Genomic DNA, 23,831 nt, shown 5'->3' on the forward strand with positions numbered 1-23,831 from the left:
ACAGATGTTGTGGGATTTATTTACCCGGACCATGGCTTGTGAAGAAAAATACATCTGAGGTTTACTGACGAGCCCCGCAACCGCGTCCTGCTCACACCCGGAGCACCTGCTGCTCAACCACTGATCATCTGAAATGTGTTATTTCAATCTACACTTGCGGCCATGTCTACCTATTGGCGCCCTTATAGTATTTTCAGATAATAAAATACTGGTTTAATTGCTACAGCCAATCCATACAATGTTGCTTTATGAGGCACCTGCTGGCCGCACACCACCGAGCAAACAAGATCAGTTTAATAATCGTTTATTTATTTGCTTGTTTGTTTGTTTGTTTGGATGCTGCCTTTGATAGGCGGCTCACTTTCAAAAACACAATTGCTGTATGTAGTCTTTACTTTCCTAAATGTCTAATAATAAGTTGGGTGAAGCGCCACCATAATCATTTCTTTACCATCATTTGGATAAAGGTACGCATGCGTGTACCCATAGCTGCGCAGTCAAACTGTATGTTAATGAAACACAATAGCGTCGCGCTGTGCAGTCATTTAGCCGGGGCGGTGGGCGTGGCTAGTGTGAAGTGGGCGGGGACTTGTGTGAGGGGTGTGGCCAAGTGCAAGTTTTGTTTGTGGAAGTTTCCTGAAGTGCGCCTGCGCAGGACTAGCCTCAGCTCAGCGGCTATCCCAGAGTTGCCGGTCCAACATGGAGAGGAAAGGTAATCCGGTCAATGATTATATGCAATTAATAATCTCGATGTGCGGGAGACGGAGCGGGGCAGCCGGCGAGCGGTGCCAGCAGGGCCCGGCCTGTCAGAAAGGGCAGTGTTGGGTGTTCGTGGTGCCGTCTGCAGTGCGCGGTGCAGCCCGCAGACACGCATTGTGCAGCGGGCGCCTCGGACGCGGCGGCGCGGTGTCTCCGTGTGCGGGATGCGGGCTGCGGGCTGCGGGAGTGCGTGCGCTGCTCTCTGCGGGTTTTACTGTGATCATGTGGGACGGGGGTCTTTAAAACCGCGCAAAACGACCCGGGATCTCCTGTCCTGCTCGGTTTAGAGCCTCGCTGTGGCCGGGGTGTAAAAGAGCAACAATGGGAAACTCTCGCACTCCTATAAAGGGTGTAATTGTGTTTATTGTGGTATTTCTGTGTGAAAGCGGGACGTGGATAGTGCGGGTGTGAAAATAGTTATTCCACAGCCCCCCGTCCCACGGTGCCTGTTGCTAACGGACAAAGCCCGGGGGATCACGGAAGTTTACCAGCAACTGCCAACTCCGTGCTTATGGAGGTTTATATTATCACACCTCTCTCTATCGCAATCCTCTAATGTCTCACCCCCTGTCTTACTCTCGCCTTCCCACAGTCCTAGCGCTGCAGGCGAGGAAGAAGAGGACCAAGGCGAAGAAGTCCACCAAGAAGTGAGTACCGTCTCGGCCGGGCACGGGCACCTCATCCCCGGCATGTGCGCTCTACCCGAGGCCGGTGCGACTAGGCCGCGTCCGCATGTGAGCTGGCAGTGCCGAGCGGGCTGCCCCGACTGGACCCGGTTCCCCCCCACCGTGCAAACACTGAAATACGGGACCATTCATGTAGTATGCGGGTTCGGGGTGGCTTTATATTTCCTGTATTGTTTTTAAATAAAAACAGTGGTTTCGTCCCCCCCCGTTCCGTATAGGGAATGTACATACGTATGTGTTTTTGACAGTAAGCGTGTCTGGCCGGCTGTGGCTCTTGATCTGTCTTTATTGCAATGAACAAGATCCAAAGCACAGCACTGATTATAAATATGCATATATGTATAGTTGCCCCCTAGTATAATAAGCATGTGTTTTTTTTTTAGAATATTAAACACGTTGCATGTCTTGCTATGCTCTAGCGAAGTTGATGTCACATGTGCGGTGCTGATGGCTGACTTACTCGGGTATAATTATAGTGCCCGGGATAGGACCCCTTAACCGCTCTTGCGCCCCTAAGTTTTAAATATCATCATATGGGGGGGTGGGGTGGGATGCTGTAAATATTTGGGGGTTGTTTCCAATTCCACCCAGCGTTTCCCATTCCAGCCTGAATCCAATGCGTAAGGCCATTATCCTTTCATCCCTTGCTTCCTTGACTTTGAGGGAGATAGTATGTTGAAGAACCCCACTGCCCCAAAGTGCCCGATGGTTCGAGGGCCATGGTTCCAGAATGCACTGGAACGGGGGGGAGAAATGTGCCTGGAGGTTCCATACAGGTTGGGTGCGAAGAAGAGCTTGTGTGTGCATTGCGTTTGCCTTTATTTTTAAATCGTGGAAAGTGTGACTGCCCTCGCTGATTTGGGATACCCGGAGAGGCATGGTGTCAGGGGCTGGTGTGGAAAGTGTGACTGCCCTCTGCATGATTTGGGATACCCGGAGAGGCATGGTGTCAGGGGCTAAAACACACTCTTGAACTGAACACATCTGTTAAGAAAACGTTGAGCACTTCATCTCCTGCCCCCCCCCCCCCCCATGTGCAGTGGATTGATTCACTGGAATACAGTTACACAAGGGAGACTATGTCCCAGAATTCATTTTTACTTTTTTTTTTTTTTATACACTGTTGAGACTAGCTTTCCAATTTAAACAATTATTTTTGCTCCACACAAAGCTGAGACTGATCTAGTTTTTGCCCCGACAACCCGTGAGTGTTTTCTTCTGATATTAATCTAGTCTTGCACAGGATTCTTCTATACTTGATTTGCTCTTTCAGTCTGGGAAGCCACTGGGCATTTTTTTACAACCGCTAAAAATAAAACCTTGTGATGATTGGTACCTGCAGCAATCCATTGTTTACCAGTGTGTGTCTGTGCTGTGTGTTGATCATCGGCAGCTGTGTGTGTATAGCGGGGAGGGTTGTGGGTTCAATCCCAGGTAGGGGGACACTGCTGTTGTACCCTTGAACAATGCACTGTACCTAGACTGCTCCAGTAAAACCTCAGCTGTGAATCGGGTGACTTTATGTAAAAATAATGTGATGTAACAATTTTAAGTCACCCTGGATAAGGACTTCTGCTTAGCATTATAATAATAATCAATTTCTTCCTCTCCAAATAGTTTGGCTAATTATGCTTTTCACAGAAACCCCTAATTTTAAACAAATCCATGAGACTGAAATGTAAAACGCCTTAAAATCCATTCACAAAATTAGTTAATTATCGTTCTTTGATTGTCTCTTTTGCGGTGTTCTCTCATGTTCAGTTTTGAACTCTTCCGGTATGTGGACGGGTGTATGAGTGTGGTTTTGTGTGTAATGTGTACATAACTGATTTTCCCAAGCAGGTTTTAATATTAGGAATAATATTGTTTGGGTTTCTGCTTGCTTTTCTATCTTGCCCTTTGGTTAGGCTAAAGATTATTATCTGTAACAATAAACCTGGTGACATGCACTATTAAAACACATTTTATTCCCTTATTAAACTAGCAGAAGGTATTTTTAAGTCTGTCTTTAGGAAGGAAATTATCCCAGAGAGGGTTAAATGAGTCTAGCGCAGAACTGTCAGGTCCCTAGAAACGTAATTGTGTGTCCTTCCTTGCTTCCTCAGTTATAGGTGTAATGGGTCTCGGCAGAATGGTCTAGGCTTAATTCATGTCTTCCACCTCTGCCCGGATCTCTGTTTCATAATTGGCAAGGGATGTAGTCGGAATGAGCTTTTTTTGGCCATTTGCAATCTGGACACGACTGCTGCTTAATTCTGAGCAGTTCAGCAGTCTGGTTTCTGCAGGAGAGATGGCGGTGAGTCCTGGTTCAGATCTCGGCCTGTGCATCTCTGTAGTTCACCGTACTGGGAGAAGTGAAGGGGAAAAAACAAGCCTAGCCCCACCCTCTTCGTTTTGAAATGTACCCCTATTCATGGAGTCTTTGCTTTGTGCGTCAGTTGGACCCGCACAGATAATTAGGCTGGCATTTGCCGTTCTTTGGCGGGTTCTGTCTCGCCATGGCATTTATCTTTTTAGTTACTCGCAAGACGGATCTTCCTAATTTGATCTCTCGGTCGGAAAAACAAGTCTGCCGCTGCCGAGTGGGGCTGCCGTTAATGAGAGCCGCTTGGCCATGACTGATCGCGCCAGTGATGCTGAACAGATCAGGACAGACAGTGCCAACCGCAGCACCCTCTGAATTATTGATGATCGTGTCATATAAAATAACTTTACAGAGATAACGTTTTTCCTCATTTGCTAACCGCTGGTGTGCCAGTTGAAATGCACTTGTTTTGAGTTTTTTTTTCAAGGTTTTGTCATTGTTATGATTTTTTTTTTTTCATATTTTCATATTTCTTAATTGTGACATAAAAAGGAATCTGATTACTAGGTTCTAATTACAGCTGGCAAAAATAATTGCATTAATCTTGTTTTAGGAAAATTGGACCTGCAGGTGCTATCTCAAGATTCAGAATTATTTATTATCGCCTCCCATCCGCCGAAAATTTAAAATCAGGACGCAGATGAATTCCCAGCAGTCACCACTGATGTGGTGATCTTTATATTAACAGGGTGGGAAATGTCGTGGGGGTCATTTTATTAGTTTTTGGTTTTGGGTGCATTTTTATGTGCCAGGACCCGGCGGTCCAAACGTTATTGTTCGGCGGGAGCAGTAGCATAGGGAACTGCGTCTGGGGAACTGCGTCTGACGAGCTGCCCATCGGTGCCAGCGAGGGTAGCTAACGGTCTTTGTTTTTGTTCTCGAGCGTGTTGACTGGGTGGAGGGCAGGGAGGAGTGTGTGCCATGAGGGAAGGCTGGGGGGGTGGCAGGCTGGCTGTAGGGGGCCCTGACAGTGGCATCCCTTCAGTCTGAGCCAAGGCAACGCGGTTCTGGCTGACATCTATATTCCTCCCACTCTCCCGCCTCCCATCCGCTCGGCTGAGCGCCGCTCCCGGGGGGCCGTTACGTAAGGCAGCGGTGGCCGGCTGACAGTGCCGATCGAAGGCGGTGTGTCGTGTGTCTTGAACCAGCAGTCCCTCTCTCTTATCTACCGCCGATCTCTGCTGAGGACCAATGAGCTCTGTTGTTGTTTTTGAGGATAAGCAGAAAGCTGTGTCTGCAAATCTCTCTCTCTCCCCCACTCTCTCGCCCTCTCCTTTCTCTGCCCCCTCTCTCTCTTACCTTATTTCTTCTTGCCTCTCATTTTGTCTCCCTCTCCTCTTACTCCCCTTGTTTCCTCCTCTCTCTCTCTCTCTCTCTCTCTCTCTCTGACGTGCACACGCTGATGTGTTCAGGCTTGGATATGCAGAAATAGAATTGTGTACGTTTTATTGCCCATTTTAATTATTCGCTGACTTCCCTGTGGAAACTCTGCACTTGTGTGCCTCTCACTGTCCCCTGACACATCTGCTAGCCAGCGAATTGCTCTACCCTGTACACAGCTCCCCTTCTTTGAGTGCAGCCCCTCCTCTCCCTCCCTCCCTCTCTCTCTCTCTCGCTCCAACCCTCCCTACCTCGGTACTTTGCGAGGCACTCTGTCTCGGGGAGGCGAGCGTGCCTGAGCTCCCGTGCTGGGCTGTGCTGTGCAGGGGTGGCATGTGGCTCCTGGACTGGATCGTCTCTCTCAACTCTGCAGTGGTGAAGCTGGCCAGCGGCTTGAGGTGCAAGTGAGTGCGAGCGCCAGGTGGACCGCAGCGCTGATTTATTGATGGATCAATTCATTTTTTATAAGGCAGGAGAGTGCAACCGCCACGGCCGCTGTTTCGCTGCTGCAGCTATGGCACGGTGCGGCTCAGCTGGGGAGTACCGCGGGGTGCCGATTCGGGGCTGCTTTTAAATTCCTACAGCTGTACAGTAGTTATGTGATGTTGGGGATTTGTATGTTGTTGTTTTACTAATTTGATCAAGTTTGGCAGCAACTGTGCATGCTTGTCCTCCAGTCCTGTGTCGGTCTGTGTGCGGAGGCAGTTGTGTTGCATGGGGCTGTTTCATTGCCCATGTTTTAAAGCTCTTGCTGCAGTTGTTCCTTCGCTGATGTGCATGTTTTCTGTGTGCGTGTGTGTCTATCCTCCCTCCCCGTGTGGGAGCCATTCTCTTGGTGCACCGACTGTCCCTGGTGTCGGTGAAAATACAGTCCGCCTTCTTCCTCCCACTCGCTCTGCCCTGATTAATGTCTAATTAACTGAACCTGTAATTTGATTTCCAGGGTTGTAATTTAATCCAACGTGCCTGACGCTGTGTTCTCTCTCTCCTTCGATTGTGCGCTCCGATGAGCTCGGTAATGGGCCCCTGTGCTTGAAATAGTTTGTGTTTGTTACGTAAGATGCGTGTCCGCGGCTGTTTATGAGCATCTGCGCGCTTGTTGTTCTGATGCAGGCAGCTGCCTTTTTTATATATATATATTATATATTTACATATATTTATATATATATATATATATATGTGTGTGTATATATATATATATAATGTGTGTGTATGTACAAACACATTCACGTACACCAGGGTTTAATTTTTACTGAACTGAAATTGCTGCAGCTCTGCTGTTCATCCACCCTGTGGGCTCATGGCGAGATCTGCGCCCTCCTAATGCCCGAATAATAAAAGTGCGTTGCATGCTTGATCTTTGACACTGTCATCTTTTCCTCTGCCTCCGGGATTAGAGAGGCCGTGTCCCTGGGACCTAATGAGTTGTGACAGCTGTTCCCACATGTTTAACGGCGAGGGTCTTGCAGAGGAATTTTGTTTTTGTTTACTGTACAGTAGTCCTTGAACTTCTCTTGTAACAGTATTGTACCAAGGGTCTCGTCTGCCCGCCCTTTCTCTCGTCTTTTTCCCAAATTTGCCCCCCTCAGTGATGTCGAAGAGGGAGGTGGGGGTGGGGGTATATTTAGTTGTATGTGATGCTCTGCTCTTGCCTCCCCTCTGTGGGTGTGGACCCTTTGGGGGGCTCCAGGCAGCCCCAGCATCAATCGGCGCAGTGTGGGCGATTGCCATCGGGGAGCAGCTGTAGAGCGCCTCTTACTGTTGTAATTGATGGGGGACAAGTTAGGTAAAAGCAGTGCTTGTCATTTTATTTTTAGGTATTGGGGTCTGCCATACAATCCATTTATCACAAGCCAAGTACCTAGGAGATGTCTCTTTCTGTATACTGGGGATGGGCACGAGTATTCAAAGTATTGAGAGTAGTTAAATTCTGGGAGATAAAAGTGAAATGAAAAATCTTTGTCTAAATGAAACATGATATAAGCTAAATAAGGGTTGTAACATTTGAAACCCCTCGGTACCTCTAGCACCGCCCCCCGCTCTCACATGGCACCACTGGCACTAGGGTGACCATACGGTTTACCGGAACAGTCCTGGATTTTAATTAACCGTGCCGGTGTCCTGACAACGCTCTCAAAATCGTCTGCGTCCAGGTTTTTAGCTTTTCCTTGGTTAGACTAACTTGAAACCTTAAAAATAGACGACATGTTTTTAAGTGATGGATCACATGAAAAAGCGAGCATTTTCATTATATCGGTAAACCCTAATTACCGATAACTCTTTGTAATACGATAACACTAGTACATATGGTTTTCTGGATGACAACCTAAACAAAACGTTAGTGAGATCGCATGCGTCAGAGTTGGGCCCACAGAGACGTGCAGCTGCCCATGAAACCAACGGGGAATTTCACACTAGAGGCAGATGTTTCTTAAGTTTACCGACTGCAGAAATACATCACTACCTTGAAAAATGAGTCGATAATACAGTCGGTACATGATCCGTTGACAACGGTGTCGGGACAAGGCATTATTGTAAAGGAATCCCATACTAAATTATAGTTGATGCCGCACATGATGTGATTAGGGATGTGACAGAGCTGACAGAAAACCACAGCCTTTGAATGCAGATTATAGAACATTAAATCTGTGTGGATGTAGTGTATTTAGTTGGCATGAGCGGCTTTTTGTCAGTATTATACCGAATCAACCCAAGCCGAAACGACTTTGGACCAAACTGACACGTTCCCAAGTAAACACACATGGCATGGGTGCTTAGGATACAGTTGTTACTCAAAAAAACGTTTTGAGTAAGTTATGGCAGCAGATTTATTTATTAAAATACCATATTTTTAAGTGATGTCCTGGTTTCATCTAAAAATGGTCACCCTAGATTGAACGCCCTGTGAAAACGTGTCAAATGCCCATCCCTCATCAGGAGAGGGCAGATTGATTCATGCAATTTTGTTTATGAGCTGATTTTATTTGCACACTCATCACAGCTGAAGCAGTGGGCCGGCCTCGCTGCCATGGGAGCACGCTGACGCTGCACCCCCAATCCCGTCACCGAGGCCAAGCCTTAACTTGCGAAGCCAGTCTCCTTGTAATGATTGCATAACCACGGCACCGTGCTATATTTATTGTCCGGGGACCCCAGCGCTCACTGGTGGACCAGCCAAGGAAGAAACTAACATCTCTGCACAGCCTGTGTTGGTGACAGCAGGGATGAAGCATCATGTGTAGATGCCATCATTTGTGTTCAGAATCCTGGTTTAGGCTCATTGTGCAGGGGTGACGGGGGTGGGGGCAATTTAGTCAATTTTGCGTTTTCTCTAACGTATCGCTGAACTTATTTTGTGTATTAATTTATATCTTTAAATGTATTCATTTTGTGGTAGTGGTGGCGGTACCAGGGTTGCACCCCGCTACTTAAATGTAGAGGTTCTTATATTGCAGACTCCCAGGAGTACCGGCACCACGGGGACGCACGGTATTACCGGGAGACGATCCTGCCGCGATTCGTTGCTAGTGGATGATGATGTTTTGTTGTTTAGATTACATATTGTACTGCTAGGGGGATCTCTGAATAACACACAGTATTTAATGAGGCAAATTGCCAGGATTTACTGAAAGAACAGCAGCGACAGCGAGGACAAGATGTGCACATTAAACACTACTGTACTAGTTTTCTGTAGTTCGACTTTATTAAATCAGCTGCTGCACTTGCAGCACAAGAACATGTCTTATACCTGAACATTATGCAGTTAGAATGCAAAGGAAGGTTTTAAAGTCCACCAAAACTAAAGAAAATATAGAAATACCCTTATAAGCGTAATGATCCCATAACTAAAGAAAAATACCATGATTTAGCAATTTAGTATGCTTTCCTGTATCTTCAGTCAGTATATGCCCTTTATCTAAAACCAAAGACACTCAAATGCAGTGCTGCCTTCAAAAACTAATTTCAATAGGTTTGGTTTATGACTTTCTATGTCCTAGCAGGAGCTCAGTTTGTTTTGTAAGTGTTCTGCTTAACCTTTCTTTCTTTTCTGGTGGTATCGTGGCAGTATCGAGTATTGTGACACAAATTAGTATTGGCATCATGGAGCACAACCTTGGTATCGTGTGGGTCGCACCTGCAGCCACAGCAATGTTTACATGATGGACTCATCAATTACTGTTGAGGTTTGCCTTTCCGGTTTTTCCAGTCCTTCCAATCTGTCGCAGTGTGGCAGGTATGGACACACCTGTGTGCCCACGGACAGTTCAGCAGCCTGTAACTCTTCCCGGCCCTCCGCCAACGCACACACTCGGCTGAGCGGTTCAGTCCTGCCAAGATAAAGCAACAGGTGTTGGATAGTTTACTTCGGTGGCATATTGTACTGAAGCATTTCTGATTTTGCGGTGTTGTCGTCCCGGTGTTTGTGTAGGGCCGGTTAGGTGGAGGAATGTCATGACATCCTGTTAAAAGGAGGTTGGGCCAGTTTAGCGTAACACATTTTGTAACCTTTTCCTGGATAAGCAAAGTGGTTCAATTACCACGCCAGCTCCGGTATCATCCGTGCCATTCAAGTTCATGTTTGGTGTACTTTGCACAGTACCCTTTAAAATGCTATTAATATGCGCAATTTATATCGTGGGGTTCTGCAGGAGTCCCATCTGACTTATTTACCAAACGGCAGTATGTACGTCTGAGCAGAGTGGAGCATGAAGTTGGAGAGAGAGAGAGTGTGTGTATGTGCTTTTACTGGTTTTGCATGACCGCACCAGGTACAGCATCTCATGTTTACATGTAAATTGTCCTATTTATCTCTGCTGCTGTTGGTTAACACTTAGTGTAGAAATACTTGCCATGGTTTGTCCTTGGGGGAGCAATGCGTTTAGCCAAGAAAGTGCCACCCGTGTTAATTTGCACGGCTGTGTTGATGGGATTGGGTAGCTGGGCGAGGTTGACCACCCTTCTGAATTTTGCCTCGTGAGCAGATTCTTCCCATAGGCCAAGTACTTTTTAAGTGACTGTAGTGCAGGGAGTCCCCACATGCTGCAGACCCGCTCCCTCTCTCCTCACAGAGGATCGCCCTGCTGTGATGCATCCGCCAGGCCTTGTCTGGGTGACTCGCAGGTGAACCTTTAGACATGGCATCGATCTTGAGAGGATGGGGTGTAGGGGGTGTTTTGTGGACTCTTAGGGTCTCCAGAAGAATGTGTCACCAGTGTGTGCCGACATGTCCCTTGTGTGTGGGTGGCGAGGGGGTGTCCTGGACTGTGTAGCACTAGGCTGAGATCGGGAGCCGAAGAGGTTCGTCACTCCGCAGCAAGTGGAGGAAGTGGCACTGTGACATGTCCCTGGCAGCGTTCGCTCATGAAGAGAGGGATTAAAATATATATTTTAAACTCTGAAGTAGCTCTGAGGAGCTGTGCTCTCTTGGCAGCTTCTGGGAGATAACGTTATCAATATTCCTGCAACCTGGAAGGATCTTGTTGCCATGCTTTACAAGAGAGAGTCTGGTCTAGGGTCAGTTTTGTGGATTTATTTCCCAGTTGCCTCAATTTCTGTTTTTGTTTTTCACCCATCTTGTGTTCAGGAATCTTAATTATTTTCTTAAAGTGTCACATCTGTCATGTGTTGCATAGCTGTACAGCTGACTGCAGGAAATTAGCTATTCGTCTCGACAGATCTGACCAGACAGCATATAGCGCATTACACCTTTTTTTGTTATCTAGTTTTTACAAATACCATTGTTCCGAGTCTGCTCTGGGGAATTTTTATCATATAGATGTGAGGCACATACTTCACATCAATCAATCAATCAAGCACGCAAGCAAGCAATCGCAATCTTTAATTTAATCTGACTGACTAATTTGTTAGCCGTGATGAACGGGCAAAGAAACTGCAGCTGTAAGATAATCTGAACACAGTCCGCACCATTCAGAGTAACCGACCGGAAGAACACTAATGAAAGAGAACAACAACAACATTCATTTGCATAAGCCACTTGAGAGGCAAATCTATGTATTAGTGCTGTGATCATTATGTATTCTTACAGATACGACCTTTTTTTCTTTTTGGCACAGAAATATCAACTTCAATTATATAAAAATCTAAATCTGGGAAGGATAAATCTGCACCAACAAGTGTCTGACTGAGAAACACGACCTCACTCGCTCGCTCTGGGTTGGATTCAAAAGCAGAGATTGCACATTAAAGCTCGAGATGACATTGACATGCATATCGGTGGTTTTTTTAGGGGAAGCAGTAAATCTGGAGACTAGGTTACCTCTATATGCAGTACTGTAGTCTGGGAAATGAAGAGAAGCAATAGGATTCACTCTCCACCTGCAAGCAGAATCCAGTAGAGATGCAGAGGGGAAAAAATGAGAGCCGGGGGGGGAGGGGGATCGTATTCACAAGAAAGCAGCAGCAGCCGAGCACCGATACAGACTCCTGTGCACAATGAGACGCTGCTGAGACGCCTGCGGCTGCTGGTGTCTGTGAGGTGTTGTGAGTGAGGGAGCACGCTTGTGTGTTTGTTGTGCTGCGTGTGGAGAGCCGCGCAGCACCGGCTCCTCGGCATTTACCTGCATTGCAGTACTGCGCTCCCCCAGCCAGTCGGAGCATCGCAGCGAGAGGGTGGGCTGAGCTCCGGCTGACGACAATCAGCGCTGTCAGAGCATCGTCAGCGCCCGACACTCAGCCTCCCTCGCAGCCGGAGGGGCACTGGCATCCCACACGCTGTTAGATGGCTTTATCCAAAACCTGTGAGCTCTCTCCCGGGCTGCTGTCTCCGATGGGCATTCGCGCTTCCTGCAGGTAATGAGGGGAAAGCTTTGCTGCCTGGTCTCTCTCTTCCTCTCTCTCTCTCTCTCTCTCTGTGTGTAAATATCCTTGAAAACTGCTTCTAATTCAGCACCACTACTGCCGCTTGATCGTCTCCTCCTCCTCTCCTCCTCTCGCCAGGGCTGGTGAATGCAGGCTGTCGTGAGATTAAAGACTGGGGGACACAATACCTAGAGGAACATGGAAGTAGACACTTGGCATGTCGAGTGCATATGGTAGCTGCGTGGCGAGTGGGGGGGGGTTGTTTTTAAAATGTTTGTTTATCAGTCGATCGCCGGTGCCTGGTGTTTTTCGTGCAGTTCGAGTTCTTGCCATATGTCTGCTTGGCTTGCTGCTTGTTTTCTATACGAGTCCCCTGTTGCTGTTCAGCATCACAGCTCCAAATCAGCATTTGAGCTCTGATTTTTCCTATCATTAACGTCGGTTGTAGTTTATTGAGGGAGGCAGGCAGGCAGGTGGTGGTTGGGCTTTGCTGTGTGTGTGTGGGGGGTGCTTGTGTGGAAAGGTGTTGATTCAGGGCCCTTGAATGTAATTATTCTTCTCTTATGCAGTTTAAGATCGGGGAGATGCATATATTGGAGGAGATCAGGCTTTGATTGGCGGGCTACCAATTTTGAAATGGGGAGCTGGAGGGGCAGAGAGGAAGCGTCGGATCCGCAGGTGTGCGGACGGCCACGATTGAAGTGGAAATCTGGATTCTAATGTTTGCTGTGTGACTTCCTCCTTTTGCCTTTTTTCTTTGATCTCTCTTTCTCTCTGGTCGATCTTTCCATCTTTAGCTAGTGGAGGTGTTGTGAGTCCGGGGCTTTTTCAGGAGCCGTGGCCAGAGCGGTCGGGCCCGTCCGGTGGTGCTGTGTCACGGGGCTGATGTGGTTTTGTCACAGTGTTGTTTCCACCATGGGGGGAGCCTCATCACCCGTTCATACCACCTGCCAGAGAGAGAGCTGGGCGGGGGGGCTTGTCTTGTGAAAACCGAGGAGCGCTGAAGTGAAGGAACCTGCTGCTTTTAGCAACTGCGTTAATTGTGTCTTTGAATATATGTGTACGCATGACCTGGAATCGATACACAATCGCATATTTAAGTGTGTGTTCATAGTGGCTGCCAGAACAGGCATTCCCAGAGGGTGTAATTAAAACAATGGGTATTCAGTGAATGGTGTGTGTGTTTGAGAGCAGTTTTTTGTGTGTTTTGTTTAGTGTTTCTTTGTTGTCGTCGTCTCCATGCTGTGCAGAATGTCGGTTTTCCTGCCGGTCTGTGAATGCGGTTCTCCCTCCCCACATTGAAGAGAGAAGCCTGTGACTCTTCTGAGCACCGCGGTCTTGCCGGATCGGGGATTTGAAACTGGGTTTGCGAGCGGGCTGGGGGATCTGGTGGCCGCTCTTGGTCGAGGCTGCGAAACTGGGCCGGATCTCTAGAGAGGAGGGGGGAGAGGGCTGGCTGTATTTCGGGGAATCAGTCGGAGTGGAAGGAGTCCTTGTGTTGATGAATAGAGCTGGTGGAGAAGCACGGGGCGGCACTTGCACTTGCGGCAGGTGTTTGGGAGGAGCAGGGGAACAATCAACGTAACGTTGATATGATCTGTCCTCCTATCAAGAATTTTAATTTACCTGCCTGATTGTGTATCTCGGCCACACGGCTCTGGAGGGCGTTTGACACCCTGCTGGAGTGCGAACGCCTCCTGATTACATTATTGACTGAGAAGCTTCCAGAGAGCGCATTGTGCAGCGCTACGCAGCTGAGAGAGGCCTTCTCTGAACCATGGGGGTGGCTGTGACACACACACACACCAGCGTCTGTCTGAAGTGTGTTGTGTTGCTCTTGTTGAGACCCTGAGGGCTAGACCAAAAGAGTAGAAAATAAATCAAATGGGGGGGGGTAAACAAGAAACGGAGGAACATGACTCCTGTTAGTTGATTGAGTGGTTTGTGAAGTGGCCTTGCTGGCCAGTAATTGGGAGTCTTGATTGATTAATTGATTTTAATAGTAGGATCCATGACAGGACCAATGAGAGGCTCTCGTTTTCCCCTCTCCCTTGACGCTGAATCTGCTTTCTGTGTCGTCTCTTAGCTGAGCGAATGGCAGACGCTGGCATCACCGTGCCAGTCTGCTCCCATATATAGAGAATCAATCACACACAGGTGCCTGGATTAGACCTCACCTTTGTACCCATTGCTAAGTGAGAGACCTGCATTCGAGAGAGAGAGAACTATGGAAAACCTTCGCATTTGCCTTTCAATGAGACATTTCAGCAAAGTCTTCTATGCATCCGAGTTATACGAGGGTAGGAGGAGGAGGAGGAGGAGGAGGAGGAGGTGGGGGAGGCGGACTGGCAGAGCACTCGTTTATTATAAAACCGATCCTTTGTAGTGGTTTGTTCTGTGCTTTTTTGTGCCAAACCGACTAGAAGAAGAATCGCAAAATGCTGCTTAATCCTGGATTGCAGGAGGGAAACCAGAAAGGAAGAATTGAGATGAATAGAGAGAAACTGAGTTGTCTCGGGGAGGGGGGGTAATTAAATGCATAAATAAATGCGTAAATATAGGAATGTCTTGCAGAGGTTTCTGTACTTGGGTGGGGGGATGATTTTCCTTGAAGTCTTGCTTTGCACATCTAGTCTGTGATCTGTAGAGGTTGTGGAGGGTGGGGGGTTGGTTCTGCTCCAGTCAGTGGCCGTTCCTGCAGGGGTTCGGCGAGGGTAATGTAGGACAAACACACAATCAATTGGGTAAACACAGAACATTGCAAACTGCAGTCTGGGGACCGGACTAAGACTCCAATGCATAGCTGTTGGGTTCAATGTGTACATTCTGTATTTAAATCAACTCCAACTGCCTCTCTATGCAAATCTACTCAAACGAGGCTTAACTACCCATCTTTCTGCATTCATTTAGGATCTATATGCTCCCAACTAAGATCCTACCGCAACCATTTAACAGTTCATTCATTGTGTGTTTCCTTAATAGAGTTACAGTGTAGGCACCTATTTCTGAGGGTTCAGTTTCACTCTGGTTTCCTGTTTTTAGTTTTTCACCTTTTTTCCTGTCAGTTTTACTTTTTGTCGTTGTTCTTTAAAAAAATATAAAGATACAAATCCTGTTGTGAAAGGAAGGAAGCTTCTCTGAGATTGTATCCAGTATATGAAAACATAGTGGGCAGGAAACCTCAGACAATCAGCTGATCTGAGCTGCTGCTTCGCCGTGCTATTGAGGTTGCATTTGCATTGTAGATTTATAGGCAGGGCAGAAAGCGTCCGCTTCGGGCGGCTGACTGGGAATTGAAGCTTTCTTGACCATTGCTCGGCTGTGGTTAAGGCCTTCTTACTGGTCCGGGATCTCACTCTGCCTGTGACTCACTGTGTTCCTGGACAAGTTTTTCAACTTCCTTATTTTCCCACCTTCAGATGAGCCAGAAAGTGAGTTCTGTTGCCAGTGTTAATACATACCTCACTGCCTGGTCCCTGGGAATCACACAGGATAAGTGTCTGCTCAGTGGTTGATGATGCATCAGCATTTGAAGGATGTCTGCTTATTCTCCTGTGTTCTGGTTGGTTTTGGTGCCCTTGGCTTTGGCCAGAACAATGAAATCCTGGCCAGATGAAGAGTACAAAAAATTGGCCTCAAAAAGCGTTTTGGCATTGCTGCATGTTATTCTCTACCTGGATTTGGCTTTGATCTCCTGTATTAAATTAGCTAGTATGAATCCTTTCAGCTTCTCTGGCCTTCGTTTAAAGCCATTAAGAGAGCCTTTGATCAGAGTTAGCATGGCGTTTCATGAGCGCAGTGAAGGTGGCTCGAATGCCGAGCTGATACGGATCTCGACGGTACATTCTCTACCCGTCAGTCTCTCTCCTCACCCTGAGGCCATCGTGCTGATCCGACCGCTCACCTGTTGACTGTTCATTTTTAAATCCTGTGCGCTCTGGGTGTCCAGGTTTCCTGCTGCTGCGATCGGTCGCCAATGCCGGAGCTCGACCAATCCGGCTCTGGGAAGGTCATCCGAGTCTATTGTTTGTTAAGTGCCGGGCTGCGATCAGTCGAATCCCGATCGATGGTGAGCTGAAGTGGACAGCTAATGTAATTGGATAGCATTCTGTATTGCCAGCTTTTTTAGGGCTGAAACTAAAACAAAAAAACAGCATCTAAATCTTGCACAAAAATACTTGTGCCACACCTGCCACACCAGTGCCTTGCGAAAGATGGTTCTCACTTGTTCATGTCGTACAGTTGTGTTGAATTAATCTGAGGATCTCGCTGCATTTACAGGGGACCCTTCTCGGTGCATTTATAATGTGTATTTATAATCATGCGTCTGTGGCTCTGGGAACAGTGCAGCAGGCTTCTCAAATGCGACTCCTTCCGAGGGGTTTGTGTCCCCCATCACTCGCAGTACGACGACAGTCCCTTCCCAGTCCGACACGGGTTGGGGGGGGGTCGTTTTGCCACAAGAATACCGCAGCCAGTGAATAAGTGCACGTATCGACGTCATTTTGAGTTCAAACGCTGCTGAATCGGACCGATGCTGGTGGCCAGTTTATTAGTCTCACGTTTTTCTTTGTATATGTGTATTTAAATATACATAAATATTTCTTTCAGCATGGTTTACATATTGAAATGGATTGCTATCTCTCTTCCAAGAGTTTCTGTTTACAGTAAAGGTTTCAAAATCAGAGAGAAATAAATGACTTGAGCTTTGTTTATTGCATGGAGGTTTGCACTAGCGCCCTGGTGTGAAAGCTGTTGAAGGAGGTCTGAGTGGCTTTAAGTGGCTCTGCTAGTGTGTTCAGGGTGGCCTAGTACTGCTTTGGTCCATTGCCATGAACAATGAAAGCGTCTAACGGAGGGGCTGGAATTGAACCTAACTGCGCTTGCGTCCGTCTCAGGCATGGGGGCAAGTTATGAGCTTGACGAGGGCGTTGCCATTGGCACTTCCTGGTTAGACTTTGGAGTAATTTCTGGTGCCTTATCGCAGTCTCACTTAGCCGAGTTAAATAACATTGTAAGATGGATGGGCTTAGTAAATTGCAGGATGTAAATGAGGGTGACAGTGTGGTTGGGGGCATCTGTCTGCCCCGCTGCTGCTGCGGTCTGTGTGAGCAGCCCTGTGGGGGCCGGGAATGATGGGATTAGTCCACTCGGGGGGCCATGGGAATTTCCACTGCCTCTGTGAGAAACGTAGGGGAGCTTTTGCATGGCGTGCACAGATGCTCAAAGGAGGACATGGTGCTGACCCACTTCCTGCTTTATTTTTACATATTTTCCTTATCTCTCCCTCCCTCTCTATCTCTCTCGATCCCTCTCTTGCTCTCTCCCTTTCTTCAAAGTAGGGTGCCCTGGCGGAAATTCTGCACTCCATCTCCACGCTAAATCCCTCTCTGACCCATATATATAGAGCGCAGCAGCGCCGGATGGGTGACAAGACTTCAAAGTGTGATTATGTGTGATTAGTCTCCAGGGGCTCCTAATGACTTCCAGTCTGAACTGCTTCCACAAGCAGGGGGGAGAGAGAAGGGGAGAAAAAGAGAGGGTGGATGTTCTTCCTCGTTCTATTTTTAGCCACCTACTGAAGTGATTTAATAGTTTTTCCTCAATTAGTTTGTTTCGAGAGTAGCTCTGACATCTGTGCCCAAACAGTCCGTATAGTGTTGTGTGTCTTGGCTGGGAAAGATGTGTACAAAAATATTTGTCATGAAAGCATGATCCACTCTGTGATTTAAAAATGAGTAATTCCAGGTTATGGGTAGGGTGTTGTCTTCATTCAAATTAACACACTAATTAAATAATTGGGCTTTTGAAACCAGGTGTAAGATGTAGTCACCATTAGAGCCTGACCGATATATCTGCTGATATATACTTAACATACATTTTCTTAAATAACATCCTCAAATTAAACATTGTAAAAATAAATCAGAATAAGGTAGAATAAAGGAAAAATATAAAAATATGCATGTTCTGTACATAAGCACAAAGCCCAAGGTATATGAGCAATTTCACACACAAATAGAAACGTGTGTACTTTCTATTAGAGCAAATAAGATAGTGTTAAGTGCTGGTCTGGCTTATATTTGCATTTCACATGCGTCGGGTTCTCAGTCCTGCTCAGTGCTCAACACTGCCGATCACATAGGGCAGGTTATTATACTGGAGACAGCACAGCACAGATGCATTGGTTTAAAAATGCCCTTGAAGGTGTAACTTATTAAATATGTATGTTAAACATATTGCAATACGAATCACAGCCAAAACACAATGTAGGATTTGAAATAGTTGTATGAATATCATGTATAGTTTGTTTTATCCAGCATTGTCTGAGAGATGCGTTTCTCACTCATTTTCTTTAGATGTTTTGCTGGGATCTGAGCTTGCTCGTCATTTTGTTTGCTGATATCCAGTCAACATCTTCAGACATTTACTGTTTTTTATTTTCTTTATTTTAATTCCTATTGTGAATTTTGAAAAGCGATTTAATTAACTTTTCACTAAAATTGCGCATCTATGCCATAGTATACGGTCATCTTCAGTCATGAGAATAAACAGTCAAAACCATGCACACATTTAAATGCAGCACAGCCTTCAAAAACACTTTCTATTCTATTTCTATCGCATCCCATATAAACCCCCCAATGCAGTTTCCAGGACTGTGGCTCCCTCCGAACAGCGTCTCGGGTGTCTCTGTGCTTTCCCCGTGTCCCATCTCGTAACCGTGCCTATGTTCTCTCCATAGGCCGGAGCCTCATCCCAGGGGTTCCTCCCAGGCACCCGAGTCCCAGCTCCCAGAACAAGAGGAGGAGATCCTGGGCTCTGACGACGAGGAGCAGGAAGACCCCAACGACTACTGCAAGGGTGAGCGCCGCGGCCCATCCGTCTGCCCCCCTGCTAGGCTTGCCTGCCGAGGGTGATTAAAGGCTTTGCGTGCTTGTGTGTTCTGGGTTTAAGTGTCGGTCCTAATCCCCAGCGACATTCATGTTTTCTTATTCATCAGTCTCATTTAATTTGCTGTCGATAGAATAAAGTCACACTTAAAACAGCAGTACAATCGATGTTTAAACATCCCCGCTCTGTTGTAATAATCGCCCCCCAGCTGACGAATCCCACGCTCCCTTCCTGTCTAGGTGGCTATCATCATGTTAAGATCGGGGACCTGTTCAACGGCCGGTACCACGTCATTCGGAAGCTGGGCTGGGGCCACTTCTCCACCGTGTGGCTGGCCTGGGACATCCAGTAAGCATCTGCGATTTTAAACCGGAGGATTAGGTGTTGCTGTTTTATTTCTTTCCACAATTCCAGTGATATTGTATGTGACTCTAAACATAGTGGGAGACAGAAATGAAGAGCTGCTTCACATGTCTAGCACTAGGTGGGTTTGGGTATTGTTTCAGGAATGCTATGTGCAGCAGTTATTTTTTAATTGTTTATAAAGGCTGCGGGAAACAATGGTGGCCAGGAATGTCAGCCACAGAAGCGGGGATTGTGTGGCTGCATTTGGAGAGCCTGGCGCCACGCTGGACTGGTGGCGGGGGGCGGTTGGGCGGGGGCGGGGACCCCGGGCTGCGTTCTGATTGCGGTGCGTCTGTGTCGCAGGGGCAAGCGCTTCGTGGCCATGAAGGTGGTGAAGAGCGCCGAGCACTACACGGAGACGGCGCTGGACGAGATCAAGCTGCTGAGATCGGTGAGTCACTGAGTCTCTCTCTCTCCTGCCTCTGTCTTTCTCTCTCCTGTTCCAATACTCTGACCTCTGACTCCTGTCATCTTGAAAGGATGTGACGAGTCTTCTGAACAGAACGGGGTGCAAAGAGACATTTATTTTATAGATTTACAAAATGTCAGCAACAGGATCAGTTATCGGATTATCTTCTCACTGCTCTGTGTCTGTTTGTGGCAGGTCAGAAACACGGACCCCAACGACCCCAACCGGGAGATGGTCGTCCAGCTGCTCGACGACTTCAAGATCTCTGGCGTGAACGGGACTCGTATCCTTCCTGGGCCATCCGAGAGCGGGAAAGTGGCTCGTTGGGAATAACGACCCATAGCTGGGAGTCTGTTATGTGAATAGTCTTGTGGTGTGGGGTGACGGTGGGGTCGGGTGCCAGCCAGCGGGGCAATAGTCTCTCCGCGGTGTCTCGCGTTCTGTCCTTGACTTGCTCTTCTCCGAGACGTGTGCATGGTATTCGAGGTCCTGGGACACCATCTGCTCAAGTGGATCATCAAGTCCAACTACCAAGGGCTGCCGCTGCCCTGCGTCAAGAGCATCATCCGACAGGTATCCTCAAGCAATGCCTCAACTTAGGCTTGGTGGTCCTGATGACTTGGCCACAAAAGCCACCGTTAGGACTGTTTTCTGTCTGCTCCCCCCCCTCTATTTAACCGAGCTCTGTTATCTTCTCTCCAGGTCCTTCAGGGGCTGGACTACTTGCACACCAAGTGTAAGATCATCCACACAGACATCAAGCCCGAGAACATCCTGATGTGTGTGAATGAGCCGTACGTGCGTCGCCTGGCCGCTGAGGCCACCGAGTGGCAGAAGGCCGGGGCACCCCCCCCCTCCGGCTCTGCAGGTACCTCACGACACTGTCGCAGACCCCCGCTTCGGTCATTGGTGTTTAAAAGCTCTCCACGCGTTCGTGCTGTCCCCGCAGCTGCTCCTTTAGCACTCTTCGACTCTCCGCCGCTTCTTTCGCCTCTTTTATAGATGGGTGCTGTAAGAAAGTGTAAAAATAAAGGGTTGTGTGTGAGGCGTGAACGAGAGAGTCTGCAGCTCTGAGATGAGCTGTAGCGCGTCGGCCCGGCTGGTGAGGGGGTGCTGGAGCGGCGGATATTGATAACCCACGATGTGATTATTGACTCTCTGTTCCTCTTCTCTCCCCTGTTTGTCTCAGTCAGCACCGCGCCACAACCCAAGCCGGTAAGTAGGTCCTGTTTTCTGTCTCTCGAGTCACGTCAGTCCAGCGCCAGTGTGTCCGGCTCACTGTCCCCGTCTCTCTCTCCATCGCTCTCTCAGACGGTGAAGATGTCCAAGAACAAGAAGAAGAAGCTGAAGAAGAAGCAGAAGAGGCAGGCGGAGCTGCTGGAGAGACGCATCCTGGAGCTGGAGGAGCTGGAGCGCGGCCCTGAGGGTGGCGAGGAGGACGAGGAGGACGATGGCCCGGAGCCGGACACCCCCGTGGCCCCGCCCTGCGTCCCGCTCCAGCCGGCCACGCTGCAGGACGTGGCAGACGAGCAGAGTGCCGGTGAGGCCCGCGGGGGGGAGGCCGCCGGGGTCAGTTAGTGGTGTGAACGTAACGCGGGGGGGATGCTGTGCGTGTTGCTCTCTGAAGCGCACCTTGCCCTTGCTGGTGATTTAAAGCGTGTCCCTGTGTTGTGTTCTTGGCCTGGCAGAGGGCGGCGGGCAGCAGGAGCCGGAGGGGCCGGCGGAGGAGGTGGCGCGCGGCGAGGCAAACTGTAACGGGCACAATGGCGGCGAGCGTCCCTCCCCCGAGGAGGAAGAGGACGAGGACGAGGAAGAGGAGGACGAGAGGAGAACCACCAGGAAAGACGACGATGACCACCACAACGCCAACGACTGTGTGCCGGAGGACCTGTACCCGCCGAGCCAGGGCCTGCTGCTCAACCCCGCCTACCAGACGTGCAACGGCACAGTGCAGGGCGACTCGCCAACGGGCAGTGACGGTAATGGACCCTTCCTTAGTGGCATGCTTCAGTCCATGTCCTGTAGCTTGCAGTCCGAGGGGCTCGACGCCAAGGAGGACGAGGACGGCATCGGGCGGGCGCAGGACGGCTCCGACATCCCGACGGGCCTCGAGGGGGACATGGGTCAGTTTGGGATGGTTCTCATCCCTTTGTTTTGCATTTCTTTGTATTTCTAAATGTGTAACCGGCCTCGGTCGGTACTAACACTAAAATGCACGAACACTGGTGGAAATGTGCGTCTGCGTGAGCCGCACATCCCCTCGTTTCCCCGTGCGTTAACTTGATTGGCACGGCAATAATGACTCAAATCACGTGTTGTGATTGGCCGATATTTAATCTAGAAACTGGCACGTGAGCTCGGCCAGATCTGGGCACGATCCCGAAAAGTCTTTCATTGGTTGGGAATAAAGCACGCTTCTGCTGAAGGGGTGGTTTTTTGGGGAACTGCGAACCAGGAGGCTCGGAGGAGACTAACCGGGGTGTTTGTGAAATTCTGTGTGACTGTGCCGATACGCTAGTTGTCTTTCCGAAGAGCTCAGTTGGAACTCTGTGTTTGAAATGTTGCAGCTAAGCTGGCCGCTGGAAATCTGCTGATCAACCCTTTAGAGCCGCTGAACGCCGACAAGATCAAAGTGAAGATCGCAGACCTGGGGAACGCCTGCTGGGTCGTGAGTAGAACCTCCTCTATTTCTGAAGCAGCAGTAATCAGAATCACACAGACAGAACCACGACAAAATGTAAACAAAAGCCAGCGGTTAAAATGAGTCTTTAGCCCAGACTTAAAGTGGGGGGTAGTTCGAGAGATCATTCCAGAGCTGGGGGCCGCAGGGGCACAATGTACGAAACCCCATGTTTTAAGGCGAGTCCTTGGGACAGAACGCGGTCTTTGATCATTGGACCAAAGTAGATGGAGAGACTGTTGGGGACTGAGAAGCTCACTGAGAGGATGAGGACCGGTGGCATGAAGTGCTTTAAAACACGAACAAAATAATTTCAATTTTTTTTGTACTTGATTGTAAATGCGATGGGAAGCCAGTCCAGGGGTGATTGTGATCCAGTGTCCTAGTTCCTGCGATGACTCGAGCAGGACTCGAAACGTTTGTCAAGATCCTCAATGTTCCAATGAGGATTGTCTTGTTTTTGTGTTAGTTAATTTAAGAGGTCAAGAAGAACCAGGATTAGAAAGTCATTTACTACTCTGACGATCATGTCCAGTACTGTGGTTTGGTCTAAAACTCAAGTCTCAAAGGTCATTGAAGGTCTAGTGTGGTCAGCCCTGACTTTTTCCATGACTAGACCGAAAAGGAAGCTTGGAAATGGGCTCATTTCAGAGAGGGGACAGGAATAGAATAGAACCGCACAGCACAATGAGATGGCAGGTCCTTGGCCGAGCAATGAGATGCGATGGTAGCCGAGATTGGGTACGTGGCTGGAGTGGGAGCTGCCCTTCATGTAACAAAGTAAAGGTGGAAGAAATCTTGAATTGGCTCCTCGTTGTGTGAATCCTTTTATCTTATGTGGTTTATTTTTGGAAAAACTAGCTCACAGTAGACCGTCCTGGTTTTTGCCACTTACTCTAACTACTTCATGCTTCTGGAATCCCACAATATGTTTACCCTCGCTTCATCAGAGAGCTGAAAGTCTAGTCTTGCCTTTGGCAGTTTCTTTTCCCTTCTTTTTTCTTTTTCTTCCTGAAATGCCCTGTTACAGTGACTCACAACCACCGCCGCTGCTGAGAGGTTTTCTTGTGTGTTGTTCCCACCTCAGCACAAGCACTTCACAGAAGACATCCAGACCAGACAGTACCGGTCGCTGGAGGTGCTGATCGGGGCCGGGTACAGCACGCCCGCCGACATCTGGAGTACAGCATGCATGGTAGGGGCATGGGCTGGGCGTGGAAAGACTTCAGAGTCTGCTTTAAACCGAGGGGGATCGGCTTCTTGTTTGGGTTGGTGCTGTGGGTTCTGTTACCAATAACCCCCCCCGTATGGGAGATGTTGAATCCTCATCCTTCACAATCCATACCTCGTGGTTTTGTTGTGATGTGATCCAAGTCCTGTACTATGTCAGAAGCCCTTGTGCAGATGCTCGCCTTCAGAACGACCAGAATAGTGTTCATT

At 48.3% G+C, this 23,831-nt stretch overlaps 1 protein-coding gene across 3 annotated transcripts in view; it reads left to right on the plus strand.

The window, feature by feature from the left end:
- Positions 1-618: 618 nt before the first annotated feature.
- The window catches only part of srpk1b (SRSF protein kinase 1b), a 30,095-nt gene continuing 6,882 nt past the window's right edge, over positions 619-23,831 (plus strand). Inside the window, exons 1-13 of one of the 3 annotated variants that reach the window (XM_066703398.1) lie at positions 619-712; positions 1,352-1,406; positions 18,749-18,867; positions 19,137-19,245; positions 19,606-19,693; positions 19,907-19,994; positions 20,178-20,284; positions 20,414-20,579; positions 20,901-20,926; positions 21,023-21,251; positions 21,400-21,834; positions 22,279-22,379; positions 23,479-23,586. In XM_066703398.1, the coding sequence (XP_066559495.1) occupies positions 700-712; positions 1,352-1,406; positions 18,749-18,867; positions 19,137-19,245; positions 19,606-19,693; positions 19,907-19,994; positions 20,178-20,284; positions 20,414-20,579; positions 20,901-20,926; positions 21,023-21,251; positions 21,400-21,834; positions 22,279-22,379; positions 23,479-23,586 (1,644 nt within the window). In that variant the 5' untranslated portion in view covers positions 619-699. Of the gene's footprint in view, positions 713-1,351; positions 1,407-5,508; positions 5,595-11,914; positions 12,001-18,748; positions 18,868-19,136; positions 19,246-19,605; positions 19,694-19,906; positions 19,995-20,177; positions 20,285-20,413; positions 20,580-20,900; positions 20,927-21,022; positions 21,252-21,399; positions 21,835-22,278; positions 22,380-23,478; positions 23,587-23,831 lie in introns of those variants that run through there. The other 2 variants (XM_066703396.1, XM_066703397.1) reach the window with 2 other exon arrangements.

This window comes from Amia ocellicauda, chromosome 5, assembly GCF_036373705.1.
Source record: "Amia ocellicauda isolate fAmiCal2 chromosome 5, fAmiCal2.hap1, whole genome shotgun sequence".
NCBI lineage: Eukaryota > Metazoa > Chordata > Actinopteri > Amiiformes > Amiidae > Amia > Amia ocellicauda.